Genomic DNA, 27379 nt, shown 5'->3' with positions numbered 1-27379 from the left:
GATGAGGAAAAGCTACAAAAGGAGACAGCATGAGTGATCAATGCAGTAGGAGAGAAACCAGGAGAGTGTTATTCTACAGGCCAAATAAAGAGTGTCTCAGAGGGAGGAAATGATTGTCAGGGTCAAGCAAGACAAAGACCAAGAGGTGACCATTGGATTTAGCAAAGTGGAGGTTATTGGCAGTGTTGACTAAGGCAATTTTGCTGTAGTGGTTGTGGTGAAATTCTGATTGGAGTACAGAATTGGATACATCGAGCTCAGACTCTTCTTTTGCGATGTTTTTCCTGTAAAGAAGTGCAAAGCGATGGGGTGGAAGCTAGAGAAAATGTCATTTTAAGATGAAAGAAATAACAGCATATTTGTAATGCCAATGAGAATGATCCAGTAGTGAGAGGGGAAACTGAAGATGCAGAAAGGAGAAGGGAGAACGGCTAGAGTAGCATACTTCATAGGTAAGAGGGAATGAGATTTAGTACAGAGGTGGAGAGCCTTATAGGAACACAGACATGCTGCACTCATAATAAAGGGAAGGGCAGGCAGAGTCTGTGGGTACAGATGCCGTTAGGTGAAGGCAGAGATAATGAGAGGCTTGCAAAAGTTATCTTCTGATAGCTTCTGTTTTATCAGTAAAGAAGAAGCAAGGTCATCACTGGGAGAAGCCGCTATTAAGTGAAATAAAGTCCCATCAAGAGAGCAAGTGATCAGCTCAGTTTCTGAAATAGAACCCAAAGATTAATGGTGATGTGTTCTAGTGGGTAAGAAGTTTTGCTGAAAATACTTAAATTTGAGGTTCACATGTAATATCAATATAAAATTCAAATAACAACAAACACATGATGTTCTGAACTTTATTTTCTGCTAACTAAACCACTCTACAAAATGCTCTACAACATTAACAAAACCTCAGGAAAATCTGGGGTGGGAATTAGACTCCGTTTATCTATCATTAAAATATCATGCAAACACTTATTTAAGTGTTCAAGATATTTAACTCTGTGGAATTCTTTATAGATGATGGTATATTTAAATTCCATATATGACAATGAAAATTTACCCCAAGCATATAACTCTTTAAAACAAAATAACACACATTTTAAAAAACTGTTTCAGATTAAGTTGTTTTGCTTCTTTTCCCAGACATGAAAACTAAGCTCAATCTTTTTCCCCAGTCACAGCCTCGAGCTTACGGCAGATTTGCACAAAGTATACCAATTTCTTCTTGGATTCTTCATCTACTGATGCCAGTGGTTCATGCCATTACAGGTAGAACAGATGATTGGCTAATTCCAGACTGGGTTCTTTATGAATGCTTTGTGCCACCAGAAAGGTCAGCTTGTGAGCATACTGACATGGTGCTGGGACACTGACTATGCCCTGAGGAGAAAAAAGTATTGATAATAATTAAGAGATTACCTTGTTCTTCAAGGTGATTTTTTTCTGATTTTGTCTACTGGTTACACAAATAATAGAATGGGTTTCTGGGTAAACAATAGCTAACCTCAACCAAAAAAAGGTAACCTAACTTACTGGGAACTTAAGCTCACTGGGAAGGATGGAGTGAAAAGTCACCCTGGCTTCATGGTGCTGGGAGTAGGGAGCCATCACACTTCAGACTAGTCTTTGTCCTATGATCTCATGTTTGGAACTCCTTGGAGGAGCTCCGTGCAGACCCTGGCCTTGGCCTTTGGGAACAGCTCTTGGCCTAATGCACAGGAACAAAGGGCAGACCCATGCCTGTTAACACTTCCTCACCAGGCACATCTGAGTTGGCTTCAACTTCTTCATCTGTAACATGTGAATAACAATACCCTGACTTCCTCCCAGGTTTGCATAAGATAATGTATATAACAAAGTCCTCTAGAAACTATAACTATTAATGTATTACAATAGTTATTGTTTTGTTTCTATGATAGACTGGTTTCCTCCCACTGTGAACTCAGGAAGTGATTCATTCATTCATTCATTCCTTCTTTGGGAAATATCAGGTATTGTGCTACATCTAGGGATACAAAGATGAAGTGTATGACAATTCCTAGGTGGGACTACTGAGTATCATATTTACATTAAGTAAACAGCTTTCACTCACCGGCCAGTTGTAGTACAGGTGGCACAGTTTGAATGTAAGTCTCTGCATATGGTCGGGCTTCAAGCCATTATCATCATAGATGACATTATAGTAGGTAGGACTAACAGTTCCCCGACAGGCCACCTGGCTGATCAGGTAAAAGTCATACCTAAGGGGGAAAATGAAGTGAATGTGGGAAAGAAGGCAAACAGAATAAGGTCAAACATCAACTGGACATAATGAATGTTTTGTTAAAAATTGATTTTCCAATGGCACTTGCCATTCGTTACGTGTTGCTTCTGAATCCACGACGGTGCCAATTGGGGGATTCTGTACAGTGCGGTTCATTTCGGTAAAGAATCGTGGCATGCACTTCTTCCTGACCACAATCACCGACAGTCTTGAGCTGAAAATTACAGAGGCAAAATATGAAAAGAACTCAATCCAATCTATACAGCTTTCTATTTTTGTGTAATTTAAAAAATGAAATAAATAAAAATTCCATTTGAAAAACACTGCAAAACAAAGAAAATAAAAATTACCCACAATCCCTCCTTCCCTAGAGATACATACAATTTTTTGAATTAGGGATTGTCCATATTTGTTGCAAAAGGATGCTATCCCAAGTCATTTGCCTAGTTTATACCACTCAAAGGGGACAGGAAGGAATGCTGAACCTCAACTGGCACTTTTGCTAAAAATTTTCCAGAATTATCCATGGAGACAAGAGATATATATGTGTGTGTGTGTGTGTGTGTGTGTGTGTGTGTGTGTGTGTGTGTGTGTGTCATTAGTGACTCAACATATTTTCCTCTTCACTCTTCCTCTCAATTTTATTTCCAAGTGGCAAAGGAAGAACCACAAGTTCTTCCTATTCCTCTAGTCATCCTTTCTGTCTTACACAAAACTCATGCCTGGGTGGATGGATGGATGGACCAAATATAGGTTCTGGCCAAATGCTGAATGGTGAAGTGTTAATGTATTTGGTAAGGCCAAGGTGAAATCCTAATATTTGCCATTACAAAAGGCATCCTTACATCCTGTGGGATGTAAGGATCACTGTGGAGTTTCATTTTAAGCATTACAATTATTTTTAAAATTTATTACAAATGTTTTCAATACTGACACTATCAAAAGTTGATGTTACAGTGCAAGAAAAGTAACTCCTTAGCACTGTCAGCTGCTAAATTTACTCCTGCATCCCTCAGTTGCATACCTGTGATTCTTAATAAACACATGCACCTGAGATCAGTGGACAGCGAGGTATTTTGACCCTAACAGTTGGGATGAAGCTACCGGTGATACTGCCCCGAAGCTTTCAGGCTTCCCCTCCACTCTAACAATAACTGACTGAGCTCCTTTGTGACTTGTGGCTGTGACTGTTTGGTTGATGGTGATGATGATGATGTAACCCTACAGATAGAACTATGTGTCCTGCTTGGAATAAGATGCTTTTCAAATATTTTAAGAAGCTGACTTAAGATTATTGTCCTCTCCTATTTTCCAATATTTTCTTGCACTTGCCATTTCACATAATCACTGCAGAAAATTTGAGACACAGAATCTAGAAATGTAACAGTGGAGCAAGATGCCTGGTGTTCAGGATGGTCTGATTTCCATCTGCAGCTCAGCCTTCATGGCACTCAAACTCCTTTGAGAACCTTCCACAGACCTTAAGTGCACATCAGTGCCTGCAATTCAGAGGCTTTGGTTCTGTGTGTATTAGGGCCTTGAATCTGAAAGCACAGCTTGTTTTCTTCCATGTGATATTAATATGTATGAAGCATTTTCACTGCCAGCAGGCCTGCAGGCTTCATGCTGAATCTGTGTCAGCTGCTCTGAGGATACCTTTCTTTGTCTAGGTTCCCCCTCCCAGGGCCCCCAAAGCTTACATCACCCAAGCTATTGATGTTAGATCATCCCAACTACCCTCCAGTCTGAAGGAAATGATAGAGCTCTACTGGCATAATACAGAAACACAGCAAAACTTAATTGCATAAAAAACAAAACTTATGCTTGAATATCTTGTGTGTAATAGCTACAGCTGAATATGCTATAATTGGGAGTATGGAGGAAAGAACAATAAGTGAATACCTGGTATTTGAGCTGGATTCTGCCACACTGCTCAGCAGCTGAGGGACTTCATATTCAACAAGTGTTTTCAGCTGACCATCCCCTACACCAGCACGGTACACAATTATCCGTGCTGGCAAATCATGATTGTACTTGTACCATTTGTTGAGTGCTCCTGCAGAATTTGGTGTCAGTAAGAAAAGAATTACATTTCTAATGCCAACAAAAAATAACATTCCCATATACTGCAGTGTTTAAATGGGTTTGCTATTTCAGACCACTGTAAAATAGGGCAATACATAATTTGGGTTATATTTGCAATAATATAACAATGGATAACTTTAGGGAGCATTCCTCTGTCTCTGCTATTCAAGGAATCATTATGGTTTCTATGGCATGATATATTCTTAAACTTAGCCTATCTCTTCAATAAAATTTTAATATTTAAGCAATAAATTAAAATTTAATTAATGCAATAAACAAATGCCTAAAATCAAATTAACATTAGTGTCTTCAAGTCATTAAATCCTCTCATTAGATATAAACTAGATAATTTTATGTCATTTTCTTTCCTAATGAGAATAAATATGAAAATCTAAGGAAATGGTTTTGCTGTTCCTCTGAAAACATATCTTCACACTGACTCACCCAATTGATTCCAATTCTCACTGAGGAAATGAACTCTGAAAACATTTCTGCTCACTGTAACTATGAATTTCCTAAAGAACAGAGATCACAGAGTAACTGCTACCCAACAGAAACCTTTAATAACTGCTAAAAGAAATTACCTGCTAAAAAATATTACCAGGTTTTGATGTGAGGGGAATATAATAGAATGCAATAATTATTTTCATGTATATATCGCATAGTTATTTTAAGAGTTTATTGTTTAGGAAATTCATTTTAGTTTGATAGAAGATAATCATATATGTAAGTCCATTACCAACATGCATAAGCAAATTCACTTTTTAAGAAAAAAAATTTACAATACCCCCAAATTTACAGATGGGAAAATGCAGATCAGGAGAGGGAAGGGTTTGCACAAGTCACACTGCCAGGAAATAGCAAAGCCAGACCTAGGCCAGGACTGGTAAAGAAACAGAAACCCCAGATTTGTCTTTGCATTGCATCCTGCTATGGATAGGGCACCTTTCCTCATCTGCTGTCTTTCCCTTCTTCTCCTGCTTAGCCACTTTATCTGTTAGCACCCCTATCCTAGCCCTACAGGCTTCCCTCCTAGGTCTAGACTTAACATTGTTCTGTCATAACTCGAGTTCCTCCAGGGTTGGTTTCTTTTGCTTGTCAGGGAAACCAGCAGCCACAAATTTTCCTTCCTCCTGGCTTCATGTTATCACACATAGACAAATGTAAGTGTAAATGCTACAGAGTCTGATTGTTGGCCTAAATCAGCATGCAGCTTCAGAGATCTTCAACTGGGTGACAGTTGACACAGACAAGTGTGGAGAGTTTGCTTTGACCTCTGTGGTCTTCTATAAGCATGTGGATTTGAGGTCTGAAGGAACAGTCCTTGGAGCCCACCCACATTGCTATATTTTTAGTACCAGTCATGAAAACTTTCAAGCAATCTGCAACATCAGTCATTGTTCTCTGAAGGATACAGCGGGAAAACCACCTAGAGTTAAAAAAAAAAAAAAAAAAAAAAGTAAATTTCAACTTCAAATTTTCTACCATAAAAATTCATTAATATTAAACTAAGAAGTAGACATTATGAGTAAAAATCAGTGTTCACAATTTTGCATGTGTTATGTGTTCACAATTATATCAAAAAGTCCCTTTCCCCAAAAAGAATTTATTGAGAAATTTATTGAGAAGATAAGCTAAAGCATAGTGTTGGCATCAGCCATATCTAGCTTCAAATCCTAGTCAGTATATTCACCAGCTGTGTAACTTTGCTGTGTGAACCTAAGTCTCAGTTTCCTCATACATACCAAGGAGATTTATAAGATAAGTACATTAGTTACTACCTCATAGGGTTGTGGTAAAAATTAAATCAGATAATATATGTAAAATACTTAGCACAGTACTTTGCATATAGTAAACAGTAATAAATAGAGGCCACTATTATTATTATAAATTAATGTACTAATTTAGCAATAGAGCTTCTACTGTCAAAATATTCAAAGATTTCTGAAGCATAAACTTTCATTTCTATAGGTGATCCTTTTGGATTAGAAATCTTAACATTATTAACTTGTGTAGATTTCAGAAACAAGTTCTCTTACTACCACCATTAGTTAAAGCACTTGGAAATGAAGATCATGACTTCATGTTAGGTATGTTCCAGCATTATTATACCTCTCTAAATATATGCAACAACAGTAAAACAGCTATGTGTGGTGGCATAAAACTGTAAGATGTTTTATGTAAGCCTCATGGTAATTATGAAGCAAAAACCCACAGTAGATACTCAAAACAAAAAGAAAAGAGAAAGGAATAAAGCATATTATTGCAGAAAATCATCAAGTCACAAAGGGAGACAGTGAGAGAGGAATAAAGAAACAAATAATCTACAAAAAAATCCAAAAAACAATGAACAAAATCACGATCGTGAGTCATTACTTATCAATATTTTAAGTGTAAATGGATTAAATTCTCCAATCAAATGACACAGTGTGGCTAAATGGATAAAAAAGAAGACCTAACTAAATGCCACCTACAAAGAGATTCACTTCAGCTGTAAGGACACACATAGATTGAAAGTAAAAGAATGGAAAAAATATTCCATGCAAATGGAAACCAGTAGAAAGCAGGGGTAGCTAAACTTAGGCAAAATAGACTTTTGTCAAAAAAAAAAAAAAACTCACAAAAATCAAAGTCATTGGATAATGATAAAGGAATCAATTCATTATGAGAATACATCAATTTTAAGTATGTATGCACCTAATAGTTGAGCATCTAAATACATAAATCAAATATTAACATCTGAAGAGAGAAACAGCAATACAGTAATAGTAGGAAGCTTCAATACTCCACTTTTAAAAATAGATAGGTCATCCTGGCAGAAAATTAATAAGGAAACATTGGACGTGAATTGTACTTTAAACCAAATGAATCTAATGGAAACGGACATATAAAATGTTTCAACCAACAGCAGCAGAATACATATTCTGCTCAAGCACACATAGAATATTCTCCAAGACAAATCATAGCCAGTATTAACTTTAAGAAAATGGAAATTGTATCAATCTGTTAGTTTTGTATTGCTATAAAGAAACACTTGAGACTGGGCAATTTATATAAAAAAAGAGGTTTATTTGGTGCATGGTCCTACAAGCTGTACATAAAGCATAGTGCCAGCATCTGCTTCTGGCAAGGGCCTCAGGAAGCTTATAATCACCATGAAAGGCAAAAGGGAGCCAGGGTGTCACATGGTGAAAGAGGGAGCAAAAGAGAGAGATCAAGAGACATGCCAGCCTCTTTTAAACCATCAGCTGTTGCATGAACTAACAGAACAAGAACTCACTCATTTCCATGAGGAGGGCAATCTACCCCCATGACTAAAACACCTCCCAACAGGCCCTACCTTCAACACTGGGGATCACATTTTTTGGAGAGGACAAACTATGTCAATCAAGCTTACTATTGTCTGACCATCATAGTATGACACTAGAATCAATAATAGGAAAATTGCAAAATCCAAATATAGAAACACAGCATACTAAAACTTATGGGATGCAGCAAAAGTAGTTTAAGATGGAAGTTTATGGCAATAAATGCCTACAGGAAGAAAAAGGAAAGCCCTGATGAACATAAATGTAAAAATCCTCAACAAAATACTGAAAACCAAATTCAATAGTACATTAAAAGGTTCACAAATCATGAGAAAATGGGATTTATACCTGGGAGATGTAAGAATGGATGGTTCAACATATGCAAATCAATAGCTAGATGCATCACACTTCCTGATTTCAAATTATATTACAAAGTCATAATAATCAAAACAGCCTGGTACTGCCATAAAAACAGACACATAGGCAAATGGAACAAGATAAAAAGTCCAGAAATAAATCCACACATATACAGTTAACTAATCTTTGACAAAAACACCAAGAATACACAATGGGATAAAGAAAGTCTCTTCAATAAATGGTGTTGAAATAACTAGATATCCACATGTAACAAAAATGAAATTGGACCCTTATACCATACATAAATATTAACTTTAAATGGATTAAATACTTAAACAAAAGATCTGACACTGCAAAACTTCTAGAAGAAAACCTAAAGCTCCATGACATTGATCTTGGCAATGATTTTCTGAATATGACACCAAAAATATGAGAAAATAATAAAAGTTTCTACATAGCAAAGGAAACAATTAACAAAATGAAAAGCAACTTACATAACGGGAGAAAATATTTGCAAATCATATATCTGATAAGGGGATAATATCCAAAATATATGAAGAACCTATACAATTCAATAGAAAAAATAATAATCCAATTAAATAGACATTTTTCCAAAGATGACATATAAATGGCCAACAGATATGTGAAAAGGTGCTCAACATCACTAATCATCAAGGAAATGCAAATCAAAACCACAATGAGATATCACCTCACACCTTTAGGATGGCTATGACTGAAAAGTCAGAAGATAGGTATTAGAGAGAATGTGGAAAAATGGTAACCTTTATACATTGTTGGTGGGAATGTAAATTAGCATAGCCATTATGGAAACCAGTAAAGAAGTTCCTCAAAAAATTTCAAGTAGAAATCCCACTCTGGCTATATATCCAAAGGAAAATAAATCAGTATGTCAGATATCTACATTTCCATGTTCAATAGCCAAGATACAGAATCAGCCTGTGACCACTGATGGATGATTGGATAAAGAAATTGTGAGATACACACACACATACACATGCATATGCACACACAATAGAATATTATTCAGCCTTAAAGAAGAAGAAAATCCTGCCATTTGCAACAACATGAATGAACCTAGAGAACATTATATTAATAAGCCAGACACAAAAAGAAAAATACTGTATGATCACTTATATATGGAATCTAAAAATGTCAAACTCATAGAAATAGAGAGTAGAAGATAGTTATCAGGGGCAGAGGGTGGGAATATTTGATGTTGTTCAAAGGGTACAAACTTTCAGTTATAAGGTGAATATGTTTTGGACACTTAATGTATAGCATGTTGAGTATAGTTTAATTATCATGTACTATTGTATAGTTGAAATTTGCTAAGATAGTAGATCTTAAGTAGTCTCACCACACACACACACACAAATGGTAACTATGTGAGGTAATGGATATGTTAATTACCTTGACCGTGGTAATTATTTCACAATGTATACATATATCAAAACATCACACTGTACATTCAAAATATATACAATTTATGCATCAATTATCAAAAAAGCTGATAAAAATTATAATAAATTTCCTGATAAATTGTGACCATTTGAGGAAAAAAACTAACGTGGATTCCTATCTCACTCCCTATATCAAAATAAATTTTAGATATACAAAGAAAAAAATGAAAGTCCTTTATCAACTTGATTAATGATGTGGCATATATAAGAAGTATCTCATACAACCTGGAATGAGGTTGTAGGCATGCAAGTATGGTGGTATTATGGTGTTCCTTTTTCTGTTTCCCACAATCCAAAATACCTACCTGACCATGAATTTAATGGAGTAAATAAAATAGCTTAAGCCAGGAAGAAAACATTTTGCAAGGGGGGCTATAGCCTCAAAACACATTGTTCAATTACAAAGGTTGAAACAATTCTAAGAACCATAATTTAATAAGTACTATTAGCCAATGTTTAAGGCATTATCCCTGATTTTGCCTGTTTTTAAAAGCTGTGTGGGCCAGGCATGGTGGCTCAAGCCTGTAATCCCAGCACTTTGGGAGGCTGAGACGGGCGGATCACGAGGTCAGGAGATCGAGACCATCCTGGCTAACACGGTGAAACCCCGTCTCTACTAAAAAAAATACAAAAAACTAGCTGGGCGAGGTGGCGGGAGCCTGTAGTCCCAGCTACTCGGGAGGCTGAGGCAGGAGAATGGCGTAAACCCGAGAGGCGGAGCTTGCAGTGAGCTGAGATCCGGCCACTGCACTCCAGCCTGAGCAACAGAGCGAGACTCCATCTCAAAAAAAAAAAAAGAAAATATATAGGCCGGGCGCGGTGGCTCAAGCCTGTAATCCCTGCACTTTGGGAGGCCGAGACGGGCGGATCACGAGGTCAGGAGATCGAGACCATCCTGGCTAACATGGTGAAACCCCGTCTCTACTAAAAAATACAAAAAACTAGCCGGGCGCGGTGGCGGGCGCCTGTAGTCCCGGATACTCGGGAGGCTGAGGCAGGAGAATGGCGTGAACCCGGGAGGCGGAGCTTGCAGTGAGCTGAGATCCGGCCACTGCACTCCAGCCTGGGCGACAGAGCAAGACTCCGTCTCAAAAAAAAAAAAAAAAAAAAAAAGCTGTGTGAACAACAGCCACATCAAATGTCTGTGAATATTAATAATCATAACAAGTATGTATTGAGTATTCACCATGAGTGGAGATGTTCAATGCACCTTATCTTAGATAATTCCCATAAATGCCTTCCGAAATAGGCATCATTATTATTTCTATTTCACAGATTACCATAGTGAGGCACAGCAAAGTTACATAACTAGACCTCAGTCACAGAATAAGTAAGTGGCTGACCAGGGTACAAATCCAGGCAATCTGATTTCAAAGCTCAACTGCTCGACATGACATATGTAAAGTACCTAGTACAGTTCCCAGTATGGTGCAGACACTCAGAAAATAAATAAATGCACAATAATTTGTACACATCTGTCATTTGGGGAAGATGAGCAATAGCTCACCCTAACAAATATATAAAATGTTTTTTAATGAGGCTACCTAGTACCCCAATATTATCAATCACATTTTTATATGTAAGTGTAATTTATGAACATAAGTGTTGGTATTTAAAATGAGTGAATAATACAAAATATTCCTTGCTGTTACATTCTTTAGTGAAACCACAATTAATAGTCTAACTAAATGAAGAGTGTGTTCAGGTAGTTTTAGCAGTACCTGGTGATTCCGGGGTTAACACTGGCCACGCATCCAACCACCATCACGTCCTTGCTGAGTGCATCTTTACAGACATCAATACCGACCACCATCAGGGACTTCAACTATAAAATTAAATTTGTCATGATTTAATAGGATGAGGTGTCATCTCCCCTACCAATGGTTTAATAGGAAATTTTTAAAAAACAGACTCCAGTTCCTCAATTCTTAAAGTTAAGCTATGTGTAAGGGAGATTGAGATCCGTGAGCCAGATTATTAAACCAGAAATGAGAGAGACTTAAAGATGGCAGGAAGAATATGGTACACACTTATCTTAAGAGAGACACTATCATCCAAGATAGCCATCATCCTTTGTGGGGGTGGGGAAGGGGCACCAGTGGCTAAAGAGATTCTGGGACTGTGGTCAGTGCATTTATCCCTTGCCTCTGGTCTGGAGGAATCTGAAGAGGAATCCCATTCTTCATTCTTCAGATCTCTAAGGAATCCTCACTTGGCTATGCACCTTTGTGGGGAGTGGGAGAGAGGGAGGCTGAGGGTAACTGTGTTCATCCTGGTTATGGACATGTAAGGAAATGGGCAACACTCCCCTGCTTCTCATTCTCCTCACTTACTCCTGTGGTGGCTACAGTTTAGGGAAGAGAAGAGGATTTTCTTAGTACCTTCTGCAGTTTGGAGGTTCAGATCATAGGCTATGCCAGCTCCTCAAGCTCTGGGGAGGCCCCATCCAGGGTACAAGGCTATTCTCAGAGTTAGCACCCTGCTGAAAGCAGGTAAATGTGGAGCCAATGGAACACAGATTTTAAAATAGCAGCCAGGAGGTCCCTATGCTGAGTTAGCAGCTTAACTGAAGCTCCCTGAGAAGCATGGAGCCTCTTTTGGAGATTCACAATGGCTTGTGGAATGCCAGAACCCAGGGCAGGGGCTTAAGAAACAAGCAAACCAAATAATTCTGAGATCATGTGATAACATCTCCTACTTTAATCTTTAAAATTAATTTATTAATTACTAATAGAAAAAATGTGACAGGGTCCTTACAGGTATTTCCACAGCCCACAGTTCGCCTCCGAGCTTGCAAGTCATCTGCATGGCGATCTTGGTGGCGATACTCATCATCATGCCCTGTTTATTCAAAGTCCGAGCAAGCACACATTGGCTTGGGACTGGGCAGTCTGAGCTCAAATATTTTTTAATGGAATCATAATAGGTCTTCTGATTAGAAGGCAGAATGCACATTACCTAAAAGCAAAAACAGCAAAAGATTTTGGAAATTGATTTACTTCTGCTAAGAAGTCGCTTTTTAAAGAAATGAATTCATGAATTATTCTCCAAACATCTTTTACCCCTAAGTTCCCAAGAAGCAATACTAACATGCCTACAGTTCTCTTAAATGGCCATTAAACCACTGGTGAATTAATGCCATTTGAAATGCCTTCTCATTAGCCATTCACTCTGCAAAGCCCCATCCCACTCGTACCCATCTCCTCGTTTCTCTCCTGATTTGATTCTGTCAATTCCCTCAAATTCCCTTCTCACAGAGCTCCTTCTCCAGCTATCTCCATTCCCTCACCCCCAACTTCGCAGTGGTCCTTTCCTGTGGTTTTCAAGTTCTCATTCCCATTGGTCCCTCCTGACCCCATCCAAAAAGATAAGCAAAATCAAGAATTAGCTTAAACTATGGTGCTTTTCCCATTAGGTAGAAGATAACCAAAAATACACTTTAAAAAAAAAACTGGAAATTGAGAGTATGGATATAGGGGGAGGGAAAATAAGGATAGAGAAGTTTCAAGTCCCCTGGCTTTTTTTTTTTTTTTTTTTTTTTGGGACAGAGTCTCACACCGTCACCCAGGCTGGAGTGCAGTGGCGCGATCTTGGCTCACTGCAATCTCCACTTCCTGGGTTCAAGTGATTCTTGTGCCTCAGCCTCCCAAGTAGCTAGGATTACAGATGCCTGCCACCACGCCCGGCTAATTTTTTGTATTTTTAGTAGAGACAGGGTTTCACTATGTTGGCCAGTCTGGTCTCAAATGCCTGACCTTGTGATCCACTCGCCTCGGCCTCCCAAAGTGCTGGGATTACAGGTGTGAGCCACCGCCCCCGGCCTACTCCTACTTCTTATCAGATGCTTTCCACACTGAAGGGCCTACCTCCGCCTCCTTCCCATCTTTTATTCTCCACTTTCAAAAGCCCCCAAATTGTAGAAAAGATATACACTGTCATGATTAGCAGAAGAAAACAAAGTAATTTTTCCACCTATAGAATTATTTAAAGTCACAATGTCAAAAGCTAAAATTATTTACATTTAATTATATAAAGTGAAGAAAAATATTTTTAAATTATCAGCAAAAGACTCTTAGAGGCCTTCCTTCCTTCCAATTCATGAGTTTGGCTCCAAGCAAGAAAAGTGGTAGAACAAGGCAGTGGCCCAATGGGCTGAGAGAAGATGGGAGCCAAGTGAGACTGGTTCCACACCAGGGGCTGGACAAGTAAGCAGGTATGTGGGGAATAACAGGAGCCATGCAACATACATTTCCTAGCCGTGCCCATTGAGAAAGCCTGGGGATAGCAACATCCCGGTAGCAATTAAGCATACCAAGTGCTCCAAATCTTTGTATCTAAATACTATTATCTGCTAAAAGGACTCAGGACTCCCGGGAAAGGTATCTGATTCCAGGGCTGGGAAGCAACACTGTTAGATGAGCCTGGAATATCTTATTTTGCCAGAAATTAAGAAAGTGTTCCAAGAAAGATGGAGACACATGAAAAAAAAAAACCACAGAAGCCAGCTTGAAGGGGAATCCCACAAGCAAAATCAGGTACAATATTATGAGCAACAAAATAAATAGTAAGAGTAATGGACTATAACAAAACAGGAATCTATGAGTCTATGCAGATGTAAAGAAACAAACAAATAGGGAGAAGAGAAAGTTCTTCCTATGCCACCTAATAACTGCAGAAGGACTGATGGAATGGAAGACCATCATTTGTTAACCATCATAATAATGTGCCACATATTCTGAGACACAAGAATTGCTTGAACCCAGGAAGTGGAGGTTGCAGTGAGCCAAGATCGCGCCACTGCACTCCAGCCTGGGTGGCAGTGTAAGACTCTGTCTCAAAAAAAAAAAGAAAAAAAAAAAAAAAAAAAGCCAGGGAACTTGAAACTTCTGTATCCTTATTTTCCCTCCCCCTGTATCCATACTCTCAACTTCCAGTTTTTTTAAACCATCATAATAATGATGGATTCAGGCAAGAATTATAATAGACGCTAAGACAAATGGGTAAAAGTGTGATGAGAAACAGGATTATTTATATAGTCTCAAAGTATCTACATTTGCACACATGCGACTGATAAAACTTAACTTTACAGTGGAGAAATCGGGCAGATATCACCATAATCAGTGGAATGCCACCTGGTAGGGTGCACTCAGATTATAGGATCATTGCTGTGCTACTCTTGCCAAAAGTGCATAACGTGAATTTAATCATGAAGAGACATCAGACAAACCCAAATTGAGGAACGTTATACAAAATAACTAGTCTGTACTCTTCAAAATTGGAAGGTCATCAGAGTCAAGGAAAATTAAAGAGCTGTTCCAGATTGAAGGAGAGACTATAAAGCCTGGACAACTAAGTGCAGGACAGTAGAGCCTTTTCCTACAGAGGTGACAATTGAGACAAATGCAGAAAACTGTTTCTTAATTTTGATGATTGTCATATGCTTCTGTAAGACAGATACCTTGTTTATAGAAAATATGCACTGAAATAGTCAAGGGCGCTGGGCCATCATGCCTGTAACTTATGCTCAAATGGTTCAGCAAAAAAGATAGAAAAGAATAAAGCAAATATGGTAAAAGGTCAGTAATTTAGGATTCTGGGTGAAGGGTATATGAGAGTTGTTTGTACCGTTCTTGTCACTTTTCTGTAAGTTTGATTTAAGTAAAAAATAAATGCTCTTAGGGTGATAATTCTCTGTTTCATGTAAGATCCTTTAGAGTAAAAGAGAAACTCACTAAAAGAAAAGCAAAGAGATAGCACTTAGCTAGTTAGTTCAGTAACTTTGCACAACATAAGAACAAGAATGTTGGAAGTTGGGCTGAGTGAGCAAGGTAAGAAGGGTAGATGGAATGGACAGGAAAAGCCCTGCAATAGCCCAGGGGTGCTGAGGTCTGGTAGAGAGTAAACATTCCTGGGAAATAGGAATCGTTGAAAGATGTTTAAGAACAGGGATGCCAATTCTAATTTGTCTGGAATATTGGGATGTGATGTAATCAAGCCTTGGCCCCAAACAGTCTGCAAAGTCAGTTACACACACATGCCCTTTGGGAAATGAGGCAACTGTGGATGTCCTACCAGGTGATGCAGCACAGGAGGAAGTGGTCCTCAGTGAAACGCACAGAAGGTGGCAAGAATTCAGAGGAAGCAGGAATTTGGGGCCATAGGTCACTTGGAAAGATCTAACCCTTCAAGAATCCCCTGAAATATTGGGAACACTGGATACCAACATTTATGGGATGAGGTGTGAGTAAGTTTATCTTAAATCTTAAGGAAAAGATGATCTCAATGAGTTGCAAAATATGCAGACATCCAAGTGGCTGTTATAGGGGTAAAAAGAAGTACTGTATTTTAAAATTAATTTTAGAAATGTGGAAATGATTAAAGTACTAAGATTAATACTTTTTTGGGTGCTTTGGGGAAATGCATGGCAGTTTGCAAATATATCTTGGGAGGGTATGTTCAGACTGTGGATATAAAGCAGAACTAAAATTATAGATTAAAGGAGTTCAAAAAGTATCCTATACTTACCAACTGAACATCAGGATCAACATATTGCTGTACAGCTCTAACAAATGCAGCTGGATTTTCTTGCACTTTTATGCTACATAAAAAGATTAATTTTGAAGCTATGTACTTTCCTTCTTAGTAGCACATAATCATATGGCATTAGAAATAATACAAATAAATTTTCATAACAGACTAGTAGTTTTAGGAAAAAATTATTAGAGAAAAATAAAAACCTTTTGAGTCTAAAATTGTTTCTTTCACTACAAAATATGACAAAAACATTTAGCAATAATTTTTACAGTGTAAAAAATGGTTTGGTAGAAAATAAGATCTTCTCAATTGTCCAGAATCCCTACAATCAATAATTCTGTAGTTCAAAATGGGGTTGAAAGTGAACTTTTGAAATCCCAAGTCTCATAGTATCAAATATCTGAAACACTGTTCAAGCTCAACCAGGATTAAGATTTCTGTAAGAGTGAATCACTATAGCAATCTAAAAATGAATGTTTCAGAAAACATCAGATTAATGAGACCAAGATATTCAGCTAATTTGCATGATTCAGACAAAAATATATTTATTTTCCTTAGTGGTTGCTTGTCTGGAGCCTGGAACATCTAGCCTTAATCAATTAATCAGTGCACAGCTACTTAACAATTATCTGTTCTGTGCTTAATTATGTTAGGGGCCAGCAGCTCCAGAAGTAATTCTCACACACACAGGAATTTGTAAAACTAGTTTCTTTATGTAGAATCAGCCTCTTTTATGTGTATATAAGTGAACTGTCGCAATGCCCAGTGGCCTTTTAAAACTTGCCCAGCAGGTGGCAGGACCGTCAACCCCATGAATGCAGATTTTAACAGACCTATGTGACTGGCTGGCAGAACCGTCTCAGCAACTAGATGGTCCTGACTCGTCCAATTCAAACTCTTGCACTCTGACTCTGCTGCACTTATAGTCCATTCCTTCTAAAATCATCAGGTGAATGTTTTAGAAGACAGAGCTATGCATATAAATCTAACAGGTAAACGGATACTTTATGGAAAAAAGAAGCTGGAAATAAAATATGAGCTTTCAATTAAAACAGGCCAAGGACAGAACACAGCAATGGGCTTGTTCCAGAATTCACGTGAGAAAGAGCCTGAGATGTCAGCCCAGGGTCTGCGGACTGTGGCTTCTTTCATAATCATTTCCTGCTTTATTAGCTGATGGGTTTAGAGAAAGTAGAGCAGGTGTTTGTTTATCCACGCTATTTATTAACAGATTTGATAAGAGGGGAGTTCTAAACAATGGTGTTAAATAAGACTTTGGGATTAATACTTGTGCTGCTGATGTATATTAGTAACTATGTGTTTAAAGCATAACTCCACTATAACAAAGAAAAATAAGTATCTGTTCCTCTTTTCTAAGCATATCAGGTTCAGTAAAGTGAGGCATGACCAACTTTATGGCTTTTCTAAAGCAAAACAGTATTTTCAGTGTGATTGTATATGTATCTCTTACTCAATGAAAAACAGTTTATTTATCTTTCTCATCCTCAGCAACTGGCATAGTATAGTATCTACACATATTAGTACTCAATAAATGTTCTAAGAATAAATGGTTGACCCTAGTCTTATCAGGAAACTCTCTGAATGACTAATAGTATGCTACAGTAACAGAATCAGAAAAGCTTATTTGAGATCTATTTTCACATTAAATTTTAAAGCATAAAATCTATCGAGTAAAAGTCAGGACATGCAACTTTTATTTTTTAATATTCATTTGCTATTAAGTAAATAACCGATATGAAAAACTGATCTGAAAGAAGGAAAAACAGTTGAGAAGACAATATACGGACTTATTAAAGATTTATATCCCAACTGGTACTGGAAAGATTTTCAGGTAATGACACTACTGCTTAAGAACTGTATGCAAGTTTTACAAAGACCAACATAAAATATATTTTAACTTTATAAAAGTTTAGTCATTACAAAATCTATCCACTTATGACTATTTTCTTGGCACCTTACATTAGGAAACCGTACTGGGATAAAGAAGCTTTTGTTGATACATCTGCCATTATTCCCTACCTTCTAACCAAACCAAATTAATATATGAACAAAATTCAATGTATTCTCACATTTTGGGGTAGTCCACATTAAATCCCATGGAACCTGCAACTCTTCTCAAGCAGTTCAGAAAGCTCTCAGCAACATATTCAGTTCTGTCACTACATAAAATCAACCAGGTATTCAAAGACCGTGCATTTAAAATTTTGCAAGTGCGAACATCCTTGGACCAATCAGCAGCAGACACAGGTTGACACTGAGAAAAATAATGACCATGAAAGGATTGAACAAATTTATTCAGAGATCAACTAAATAAAGACAGTGTGAAGATGGCCAACATTTGTCATAACTGTTTAACACAGTTTGCTATTCAGTCTTAAAACATGGATGCAGGCACTGCACATCCGAACAGAATACATGTGCTTTCTGGGAGTGGAAGCATCTGGGCATCATCCCAGGTCTTCCAGACACTGGTGGCAGAACCTTGGAGGTTCCTTTAATCTCATGATTCTCTGTGGTGCGCAGAGAATGGTGTCTGATTCAAAGATCTCTGAGGTTCCCTTCCAGCTCTTGAGTATCTATGCCTTTATTAAGAATGATTCAGGCAAAAGCCTGTATTGTTTCGTCTTTTACTTGAAGCATCTAAATATCTCAAAGAATGCTGATTATCGATACTCTAGGTCATCATAATAAAACGAACACACCCGACAGAACAGTTAAGATTATATATTAAGCTAGGAGTAGGTACACCTAGAAGCAAAGATGAAGCCAGGATGGAGGCTCCTTTCTCACTCTCAAAAGGTGCCTCATGTGACCAGGAAGAACAGGTTTCCTGTGTTGAAGAGGGGGAATGTTAGCCTGCTTCCCAGACCCTCTGCTTATATCCCCAGCCTGTAATTGAATGATGCTTTTGGCATAGCAAGTGGGGAAGATCCACTGTTAGAATTAAAAGGGATCACATTGTATGCACATCTCCTGCTACTTGAAGTGCTGTCAAGCACTACATGACCAGCAGCATGAGCATCGCCTAGAAGCCAGTTAGAAATGTAGAGTCCTGGGCACCACCCCAGATCCACTGAATCAGAATCTGCATGTTAACATGTCCCCCAGGTGATTCACATGTACACTAATACTTAAGAAACATCCCAATCTTCTTGTTTTACAGACTAGAAAGCTGTGGCTAAGAGATTATGAAACCCGTTGGCAGCAGTGACAGGTTTAGAATGCTGGTCTCCTGACATGGCAGCCAGGGCAATTGCAACCAAGCACTCTGACTTCTCTGACTTCCAATCATCAGCCATCCTCATGATGCCTTCCACTGGCTGGGCTGGATTCAGCTCCAGGAGTCCACCTACCTCAGCCTGAGAGCAAAGGAGAAGGGCTAGCTTCCCATCAAAGGCTCTCTCTGGAACCAACGTTTACTCCTGTCCATTAGAGCATGAAGAGAGTTGTAGTCCTTCTGCCCACAACACTTCTTCCTGCTGTTGTCCTATGGGGCTGGGAGGAAGACCCAGGACAATGTACCCTGAGACTTGTGGACTTTTAGTTCATTCAATTCCTAGGAGCTAATTTCAGAAAAGCAGAATGGGCCAAGAACTTGACGACATTGTCATCTTAGACACCTGCTACCTCCAGTGTATGAGTTCTCCTGTTTTAATGCCCTTTCTCCTATGGACACCAGTTTTTACACCAAAAGAATGAAGACAAATAAATAAAAATGAAAGGCTCCGGGAAATACGATTTTGCTTATAGAGATTACGAGACAGATCATTTTAAGTACATAAGTCCTTCTTTACATGTGGATCTGAAACTGAGCTTCTCTTTACTGACCTGTCACCAAGATCCTAATGGGAGTCTACATTTTAGTACTTTACAATAAAGTTTTGTTTTGTTTGTGTTGAAAAATAGTACTTCCTTAGGTTCTCCAATGAGAGTTTTTGTAACCTGGATAGATTATTGTAAAGAAATGACAAGGCCAGCCATGGTGGCTCATGTCTGTAATCTCAGCACTTTGAGAGGCCAAGGTGGGAGGATGGCTTGAGCCCAGGAGTTCAAGACTACCCTGGGCAACATAGGGAGACCTGATTTCTACAAAAAATACAAAAATTAGCTGGGCGTGGTGGCGTATGCCTATAGTCCCAGCTTCTTGGGAGGCCGAGATGGCAGGATCGCTTGAGCCCAGGAGGTTAAGGCTGCAACGAGCTGTGATCATGTCTCTATGTTCCAGCCTGGGCAACAGAACAAGACCTATCTGAAAAAAAAAAAAAGATGAAAAAAAATCCCCCATTCTACCACCATGATACATTCATTGTTCAGTTATATCAGTTAGACATACAGGTTTATTACACCAAATAAAGGCAAGAAGAGAGCCTTTAAACATGAAAAGAAATGCAACTGGTTTTTTAAAGTGGGCAAAACTAAGGGGGAGAAGAGAAAGATAATGCATAATTTTTGCATAAAATATTAATAGGTTCATTTCTTCAACAGAAATCTGGAAGTGGCAATGATTTGTCTCTTCAGGTTTCCAAATGCCTCTCTCCCCAAGTACTATGGCTGGGGCTGGGTTCTGTGCATATTTCTTGACTTTCGTGTCCATTGAGCAGTGTTTTATTTTGAAAGATTAACATACACAACTGACGTAGCAACTGAAAGTCCAGTTTTGGTATCAGAAAACAGTCTTTTAGAACTAATGTTCACCAGTTAATAGAATTTCCTCAGATGACTATGGCCTTTTTTTTTTTTTTTTTTTTTTTTTAAGAGCAATGCACCATGCAACAGAAGATGGGTATATTTTTAATTGCAATGATTTGAAATACCATCTTCTGATTAACCTAAATCATGTCCACTGGGTGCCGCTAAGTCCATGCAAGTAAATTCAGATTGACAAGGAAACCACAGGGGATCTGAAGTCTTAGGATAAAGAGATGGAAGTACATGGCCAAACCAATTATTATAAGCACACAAGCCACTCTGGCCAATGCACAAACTTACACATATTCAAGTAAATACTTTTAAATGAAAGTAAAATCACAGCACTTACTATGTGGTCTTGCATTAATATTTTTTCTGAAGGTACAACCCGGCCAGTCAGAGATATCTGGCTTCCAAAATGCAGTCCCCAGGTCTCTAGTTCAAAACGAGCATTGGTGTTCCTGTTGATAGAGTTGTTTTAAATCATTAAACGGAGGTATATTTACAACTTACTGAATTAGTCAGGGGCTGATTTTCTGTGTCTTCAGGATTCCTGGCTTCTGATTCTACTCAGCATATTTTTTCCCTGCTTAAAAGAATTATGGGACAACTGTGCTCATTTGGGATGTTCAGGAATGGGAAAAGGATTCCAGTGGGAGTACAGTGGTTAGAAAAATAAGCTTTCGAGCCAGACAGACCTGGGTTTAACTCCTGGCTCTAATGTTTAATAATATATGACCTTGAGCAAAGTATTAATCTTTAAGGCCTTGGTTTCTTTACTGGCAAAATGGAAGGATAATAAAAGTACCTACTTCGTAGGGTTGATATAAAGATGAAATATGATAATACACAGAAAGTGCTTACCACAGTCCCTGGCACATGGCATGTGCTCAAAACCTATGAGATCTTAGCATTCGTGATAACACACTTGTTAATAAAGAGATATTTTGGAGCCAGTGGATGTGGAGATGTCTTTTGCGAATATCTGAATTTGTTGGGTTGAGAGTCGAGGAAGGATGATAAAAGAAGGGAACATAAGAATTTAAGCTTCAGAAGATTCAGGGTCTTCCTATTACCCTGTCTATCCTATGAGGAGAATATTAATATCAGCAATAATAACACTACTTTCTATTGTGTGGTACTTTCCATTTATAACTTAATAAGCTTTAATCATAGTTGACGTTTTAGCTCATGGGAGTATGATATATGATAACTTCCACTGAGCCATAAGCTCCTTGAGAGCAGCAACCACATATAGGACTCAGCACACAGTAAGCCAGGCATGTGCAGGACATGGAGGTGACCCCCACGCTTTTGTTTCCCTATTAAAGCTCTACCTCTTTTTTTAGGGGAGCTCCAACCTCTTCACCACTGTCTCTCAGCAATAGCTCACTATTTCCACCTATTCAGATTATGTCTTCTCTGGTCACACTAATTCCTTTGAGTTAATTATTTTGCTTCAGATACTAACTGCCCAAGATGAGATGAGTGAGGCCATCATTGGTCAGGAAACGGGGTGAGGTGGGTGGTATTACTGAAAGATGGCAGATAGATGCATCAGGAAGATTAATCCACAGTCACTATAAGGGAAACGAATGAGGAATCCCTTCTGAATTCGGTGTAAGTCTGAGGGATGTCCAGGGTAAATGACGTAAAGTGTATCCATGAAGTAAAAAAAACTATGAAACCACTAGCATGATAATAGAGGTCATGTTTACCATACAGAAGTGTTTGAGAAAAACCCTGAAGTGAAAAGAGCAAGTTACAAAACATGATGTACAGTACTATACTGTTTCTCTTTAAAAAAAATAGGATTAGGCCGCGCGCGGTGGCTCACGCCTGTAATCCCAGCACTTTGGGAGGCCCAGGCGGGCGGATCACGAGGTCAGGAGATCGAGACCATCCTGGCTAACACAGTGAAACCCAGGCTCTACTAAAGAATATAAAAAATTAGCCGGGCGTAGTGGCGAGCGCCTATAGTCCCAGCTACTCAGGAGGCTGAGGCAGGAGAATGGCGTGAACCCAGGAGGCGGAGGTTGCAGTAAGCCGAGATTGTGCCGACAGACCAAGACTCCGTCTCCAAAAAAAAAAAAAAATAGGATTATATGCATTTGCAAAGTCTGAAAGAATATTACTAATATGATAATAATTGAATTATTAATTCAATTGTGATTCACTCATTTGTTAAATATTTACTGAGTAAACACACATACACACTCTTTTCTCTCTCTCGTTTCTTTGTGCTATGGAAATTTCCAAATCCTCCAAGAGCTAGTACTACTTTTAAAAAAATTTTTTTAAAAAAACGACTGTTGATCAGCAATATAGCCCAATAGAAATATAAAGCAAGCTACATATGTAATTTTAAATTTTCCAGTAACCACCTTAAGAAAGTAAAAAAGTGGCAAGTGAAATTATGTTTTAAATATATGTTATTTAACCAATCATTTGTAGGTGTGTCACTAGCCACATTTCAAGTGCCTAGCAGCCACACTAGATAGTTCAGTTTTAGAGGGTCAGAAAGGAAAACCAAGGAGAAGCTCAATTTTCCAATCACGTCACAGCAAACTGTCAAAAGAACTGAAACACAGTCTGATAATCAGATAGGCAGAACCAGATGGCACAAAGGTATATCTCAAATTTAAAAGGCACATAGTGGGGTTTTCCTAAAGTTCAGTCTGCTAAGGCCATTGTATTAAGAGTTGAGCATTCCTGACCCTGAATACTGGGGGCCTGGTGTTTTTCTGGTTGCTTTGTTTGCTTGGATGTTGTTGTTGTTGTTGTTGTTGTTTACATTGTAACCTTTTTCTTTATTCCACATTTTATCCAGACCTCAATGTATGAAACAGATGAAAGCAGGGCATGCAGGTAAAGTGAGTGTGATTCCTATCAGCATGGCTTCTCCCAACTCCATTCAACCCCTTAGTCCTGAGACATCTCACATGAAGGGCTGTGGACAGCACAATTCAAAAGCTCCTTGCTCTCAATCAATACGAATGAGACATTTCCTTCAAGGAATACAGTGTTACATGGACCATCTAATACTAAAAACTCAGCCCCAGGCAGGATGCATGCGGTGATCCAGCACCTCTGGATGTTGTCCACAAGCCTGGCCAGGCGCTGCTGCCGGCCTGAAGGAGGGAGACGTGTCTTTTCAGCCACAGCCTTCATCAGCTGGAAATCAGAGGTTGCCTGGTCAGTCAGCCCTATTAAATGCAAATGAAGACAAAGTGAGAAAATGAACATAAGCGACTCAGCCCATCGCAGGCCCAGTTTAAACCTTTCCGCTTGAATGCATTCACCATCTGTATAGCACAACCAATAGAAATGAAAACCACGTATGTCATTTTAAGTTTTCTGATAACCATGTTAAGAAAAGTCAAAAAACAAACAGACAAAATTACTTTAAATAGTGTATATTATTTAGCCCAGTATATCCAACATATTATCATTCCAACATGTAATCAACATAAAACACTTATTGTAGAGGTAGTTTCCTTCTTTTTTTCATATTAAGCCTTTCAAATCTGGGCTGTATTTTACAGCATACCTCCTCTCAGTCTTTTGGTAGAGCTAGTCCCAATTCAAGCGCTCAAAAACTCATGTGCTCCTGGCTACTATATTGGGTCCTGCAGACCTACAATATCAGAACACCATTAAGAATGAGCACCCCTTAGGCTGGGTGCTGTGGCTCACACCTGTAATCCCAGCACTTTGGGAGGCTGAGGCAGGTGGATCACCTGAGGTCGGGACTTTGAGACCAGCCTGACCAACATGGAGAAACCCATCTCTACTAAAAATACAAAATTAGCCGGGCATGGTGGTGCTTGCCTATAATCCCAGCTACTTGGGAGGCTGAGGCAGGAGAATCGCTTGAACCCGGGAGGCAGAGATTTCAGTGAGCTGAGATCATGCCATTGCACTCCAGCCTGGGCAACGAGAGTGAAACTCCATCTCAAAAAAAAAAAATAAAAAGAATTGGCACCCCTTCCCTCAAGGATTATATCATCATTAATCTTCCTTTCTTTCCTTCTTTCTCTCTTTCTCTTTCTCTCTTTCTCTTTCTTTCTTTCTTTCTCTTTTCTTTCTTTCCTTCCTTCCTTCCTTCCTTTCTCTCCCCTCCCTTCCTTCCTTCCCTCCCTCCCTCCCTCCCTCCCTCCCTCCCTCCCTCCCTCCTTCCTTCCTTCCTTCCTTCCTTCCTTCCTTCCTCCCAACAGTCTTGCTCTGTCACTCAGGCTGGAGGGCAATGGCATGATCTCGGCTCACTGCAACCTCCACCTCTTGGGTTCAAGTGATTCTTCTGCCTCAGCCTCCTGAGTAGCTGGGATTACAGACATGCATCACCATGCCCGGCTAGTTTTTCATTTTTAATAGAGATGAGGTTTCACCACGTTGGCCAGGCTGGTCTTGAACTCCTGACCTCAGGTGATCCACCCACTTGGCCTCCCAAAGTGTTAGGATTACAGGCGTGAGCCACGATGCCCGCCCTTCTTATTAATTTTTCTAATGGCAAAATAGATGTATCCGCATCATAACTGACTCAAGGAACACACAAATGCAAAATGTAGAAAGTCTTTCCTTCCTAGCCCTACCCGTTAGTCAAAAGAACATCGTTTAAAGTGCTCGAGGCAGTTATTCAGATTTTACTGTATAGTAAGGATTATATTATGAAAATTCATGCAAAAAGAAAATAAGGATTATTCTGGTACCGATCTACTGATATACCTGAAGAAAATCTAAGTCATATTCCTTCCTATACTAGCAAATTCAAACAATGGCAAAGAGAAACTTGGTTTTAGGATGATGTCAGGGGTTCTATTTTACATCAAAGTAATACATGGAATATATGAGATAAAGGAAATAGATTCCAAAGGGCACTTGATTCCCCCAACATGTCTCTATTATTGAATAAATTACTTAAAAGGCCCATCCTCCATGGGTTAAATCAATGTCCTGGCATTCAGGTAACGTAAAGAGGGTCTGCCCACTGCCAAGCATCAGGGGCCGGTATCCAGGAGCCTGACAGAGGTATAAAACACAAATATTACCTGTTAGAAAGCAGAGCTCAGGTATCAGGTGGGCGAGCCGAGCCTCACTGTTGTCATTTCTCTTCCTCTTTAACAGACTAACAAGCATGGGCTGATTGAGGTCAGATACAGTAATATCATATTGCTATAAAACGCAAGATTAATGAGGGAAAAGTCAACGTGGAAGCACCGCCAGGTAAGCATCCTTACATTCAACAAGGTGATCCTAACATATATAAAAATGTAACCAATCCCATGGTTACCTACTTATTGCTACTTTCTTCCCAGGACCTTTCTATCTGAGGGCCAGTTTTATTATTTTAATTATTTTTTCTAACACAACACCATTAAAAATATCGTTTCCCTGCTATCTCTCGGTTTCAGCCAGATTCAGAATAGACTCCAGCTGGTTCTATACATAGGTCAATGACATCACTGGGACTGACTCAAAGCCAGCATTTCCACTACTGATGACTGAGGCAGACTGCCCCATGCTTAACTATCTAGCTCTAAACATCTATATTCATTTTGAAAATATCTATACACAAGCTGGAGGTGAGTTATATTGAGACAATCTCAGATTTCACAAAAAAGCATGACTGTCCTTACCTTCTAGGACAGTAGGATGTTACAGGGAAGCAGTCCTGAAGTCTGACAAATGTGAATTTGATCCCCAGCTCCTCTATTTGCTTGGGCTGTGACACTGGGGAAGTGATTTAACTTTCCTTATCTATGAAATAAGGATAACAGTAGCTCACAGGCATCCTATGTAAACCATGAGCAAGGGGTCTGGTTTATAATGAATCCCTGGCAACTGTTAGTTCATATTTCTCTCCCTTTGCCATCCTAAACTTCAATTTCAGCATTCTCACCTTGGCAAAAGCTCATTTACCCTCCAGTGACAAACGTTACAATGAACACTCATTTCCATTATAATTTGATCCACGTTAGTGACAGAATAACTGGAATTATAACGTATAAAATGCCTGGGTATTATGACACTAACATCAATAATCACAATTAAAGAAGTCAAATATGAGCATTTCTCTATTTCAAGAAAAACTTTGTCATTAAAATAAAAAACGAGTCAAGAATCTCATTTGAAAGCAGCAGGTGCAACTGATGCTATGGCTAAAAAGCTTGGAGAAGCCTTTATCAAGTGAGTTTGCATAGATGACTCCATTAATTTAGAACACATGGTGTGCTTACTGTGTTCCAGAACAGCAGTGGATAAGAAGATAAAAGTAAAAGAGGCACAGTCCCTGCCTTTCTGCATAAATACATTATCTACAAAGCGAGGTCCACAGGAAGCACAAACAATGCATAGCGAAGCACAACAAAGGACAACAAACTGATGAAAGAGATACTATTATTGTCCCCTTCACAGATGAAAAAACACTGAAACATTAAGCAATCTTCCCAAGGCTCCATAACTGGAAATGAGCATAGCTAGGATAGATCTGTTAAGACTCTGCTTGCTATACCACTCAGTACCGGATCCCCGGGCTGGAGTGGGAGGGGCGGGGAGGAAAAGGAGATGGTGGTAGTGACACAATTATGGCTGGCAAATCAGGGAAGCCTCCATACAGGTGGAGACCAAGAGAGGACCCTGAAGAAAAC

General features: G+C 38.9%; 1 protein-coding gene across 2 annotated transcripts in view; it reads right to left on the bottom strand.

Moving 5' to 3' along the window:
* Positions 1-834: 834 nt before the first annotated feature.
* Positions 835-27379, bottom strand: part of PIWIL4 (piwi like RNA-mediated gene silencing 4) — a 48910-nt gene continuing 22365 nt past the window's right edge. The window contains 12 exon segments of one of the 2 annotated variants that reach the window (NM_001195514.1): positions 1230-1374; positions 2087-2234; positions 2346-2471; positions 4160-4313; positions 5701-5771; positions 11210-11313; positions 12246-12446; positions 16014-16086; positions 18113-18297; positions 21082-21193; positions 23821-23938; positions 25781-25904. In NM_001195514.1, coding sequence (NP_001182443.1) covers positions 1258-1374; positions 2087-2234; positions 2346-2471; positions 4160-4313; positions 5701-5771; positions 11210-11313; positions 12246-12446; positions 16014-16086; positions 18113-18297; positions 21082-21193; positions 23821-23938; positions 25781-25904 — 1533 coding nt within the window. In that variant the 3' untranslated portion in view covers positions 1230-1257. 2 annotated transcript variants of the gene reach the window in all.

Source organism: Macaca mulatta, chromosome 14, assembly GCF_049350105.2.
Source record: "Macaca mulatta isolate MMU2019108-1 chromosome 14, T2T-MMU8v2.0, whole genome shotgun sequence".
Classification (NCBI taxonomy): Eukaryota; Metazoa; Chordata; class Mammalia; order Primates; family Cercopithecidae; genus Macaca; species Macaca mulatta.
Note: the sequence above shows the minus strand (reverse complement) of the source record. Positions and strands in the feature narration are given on the sequence as shown.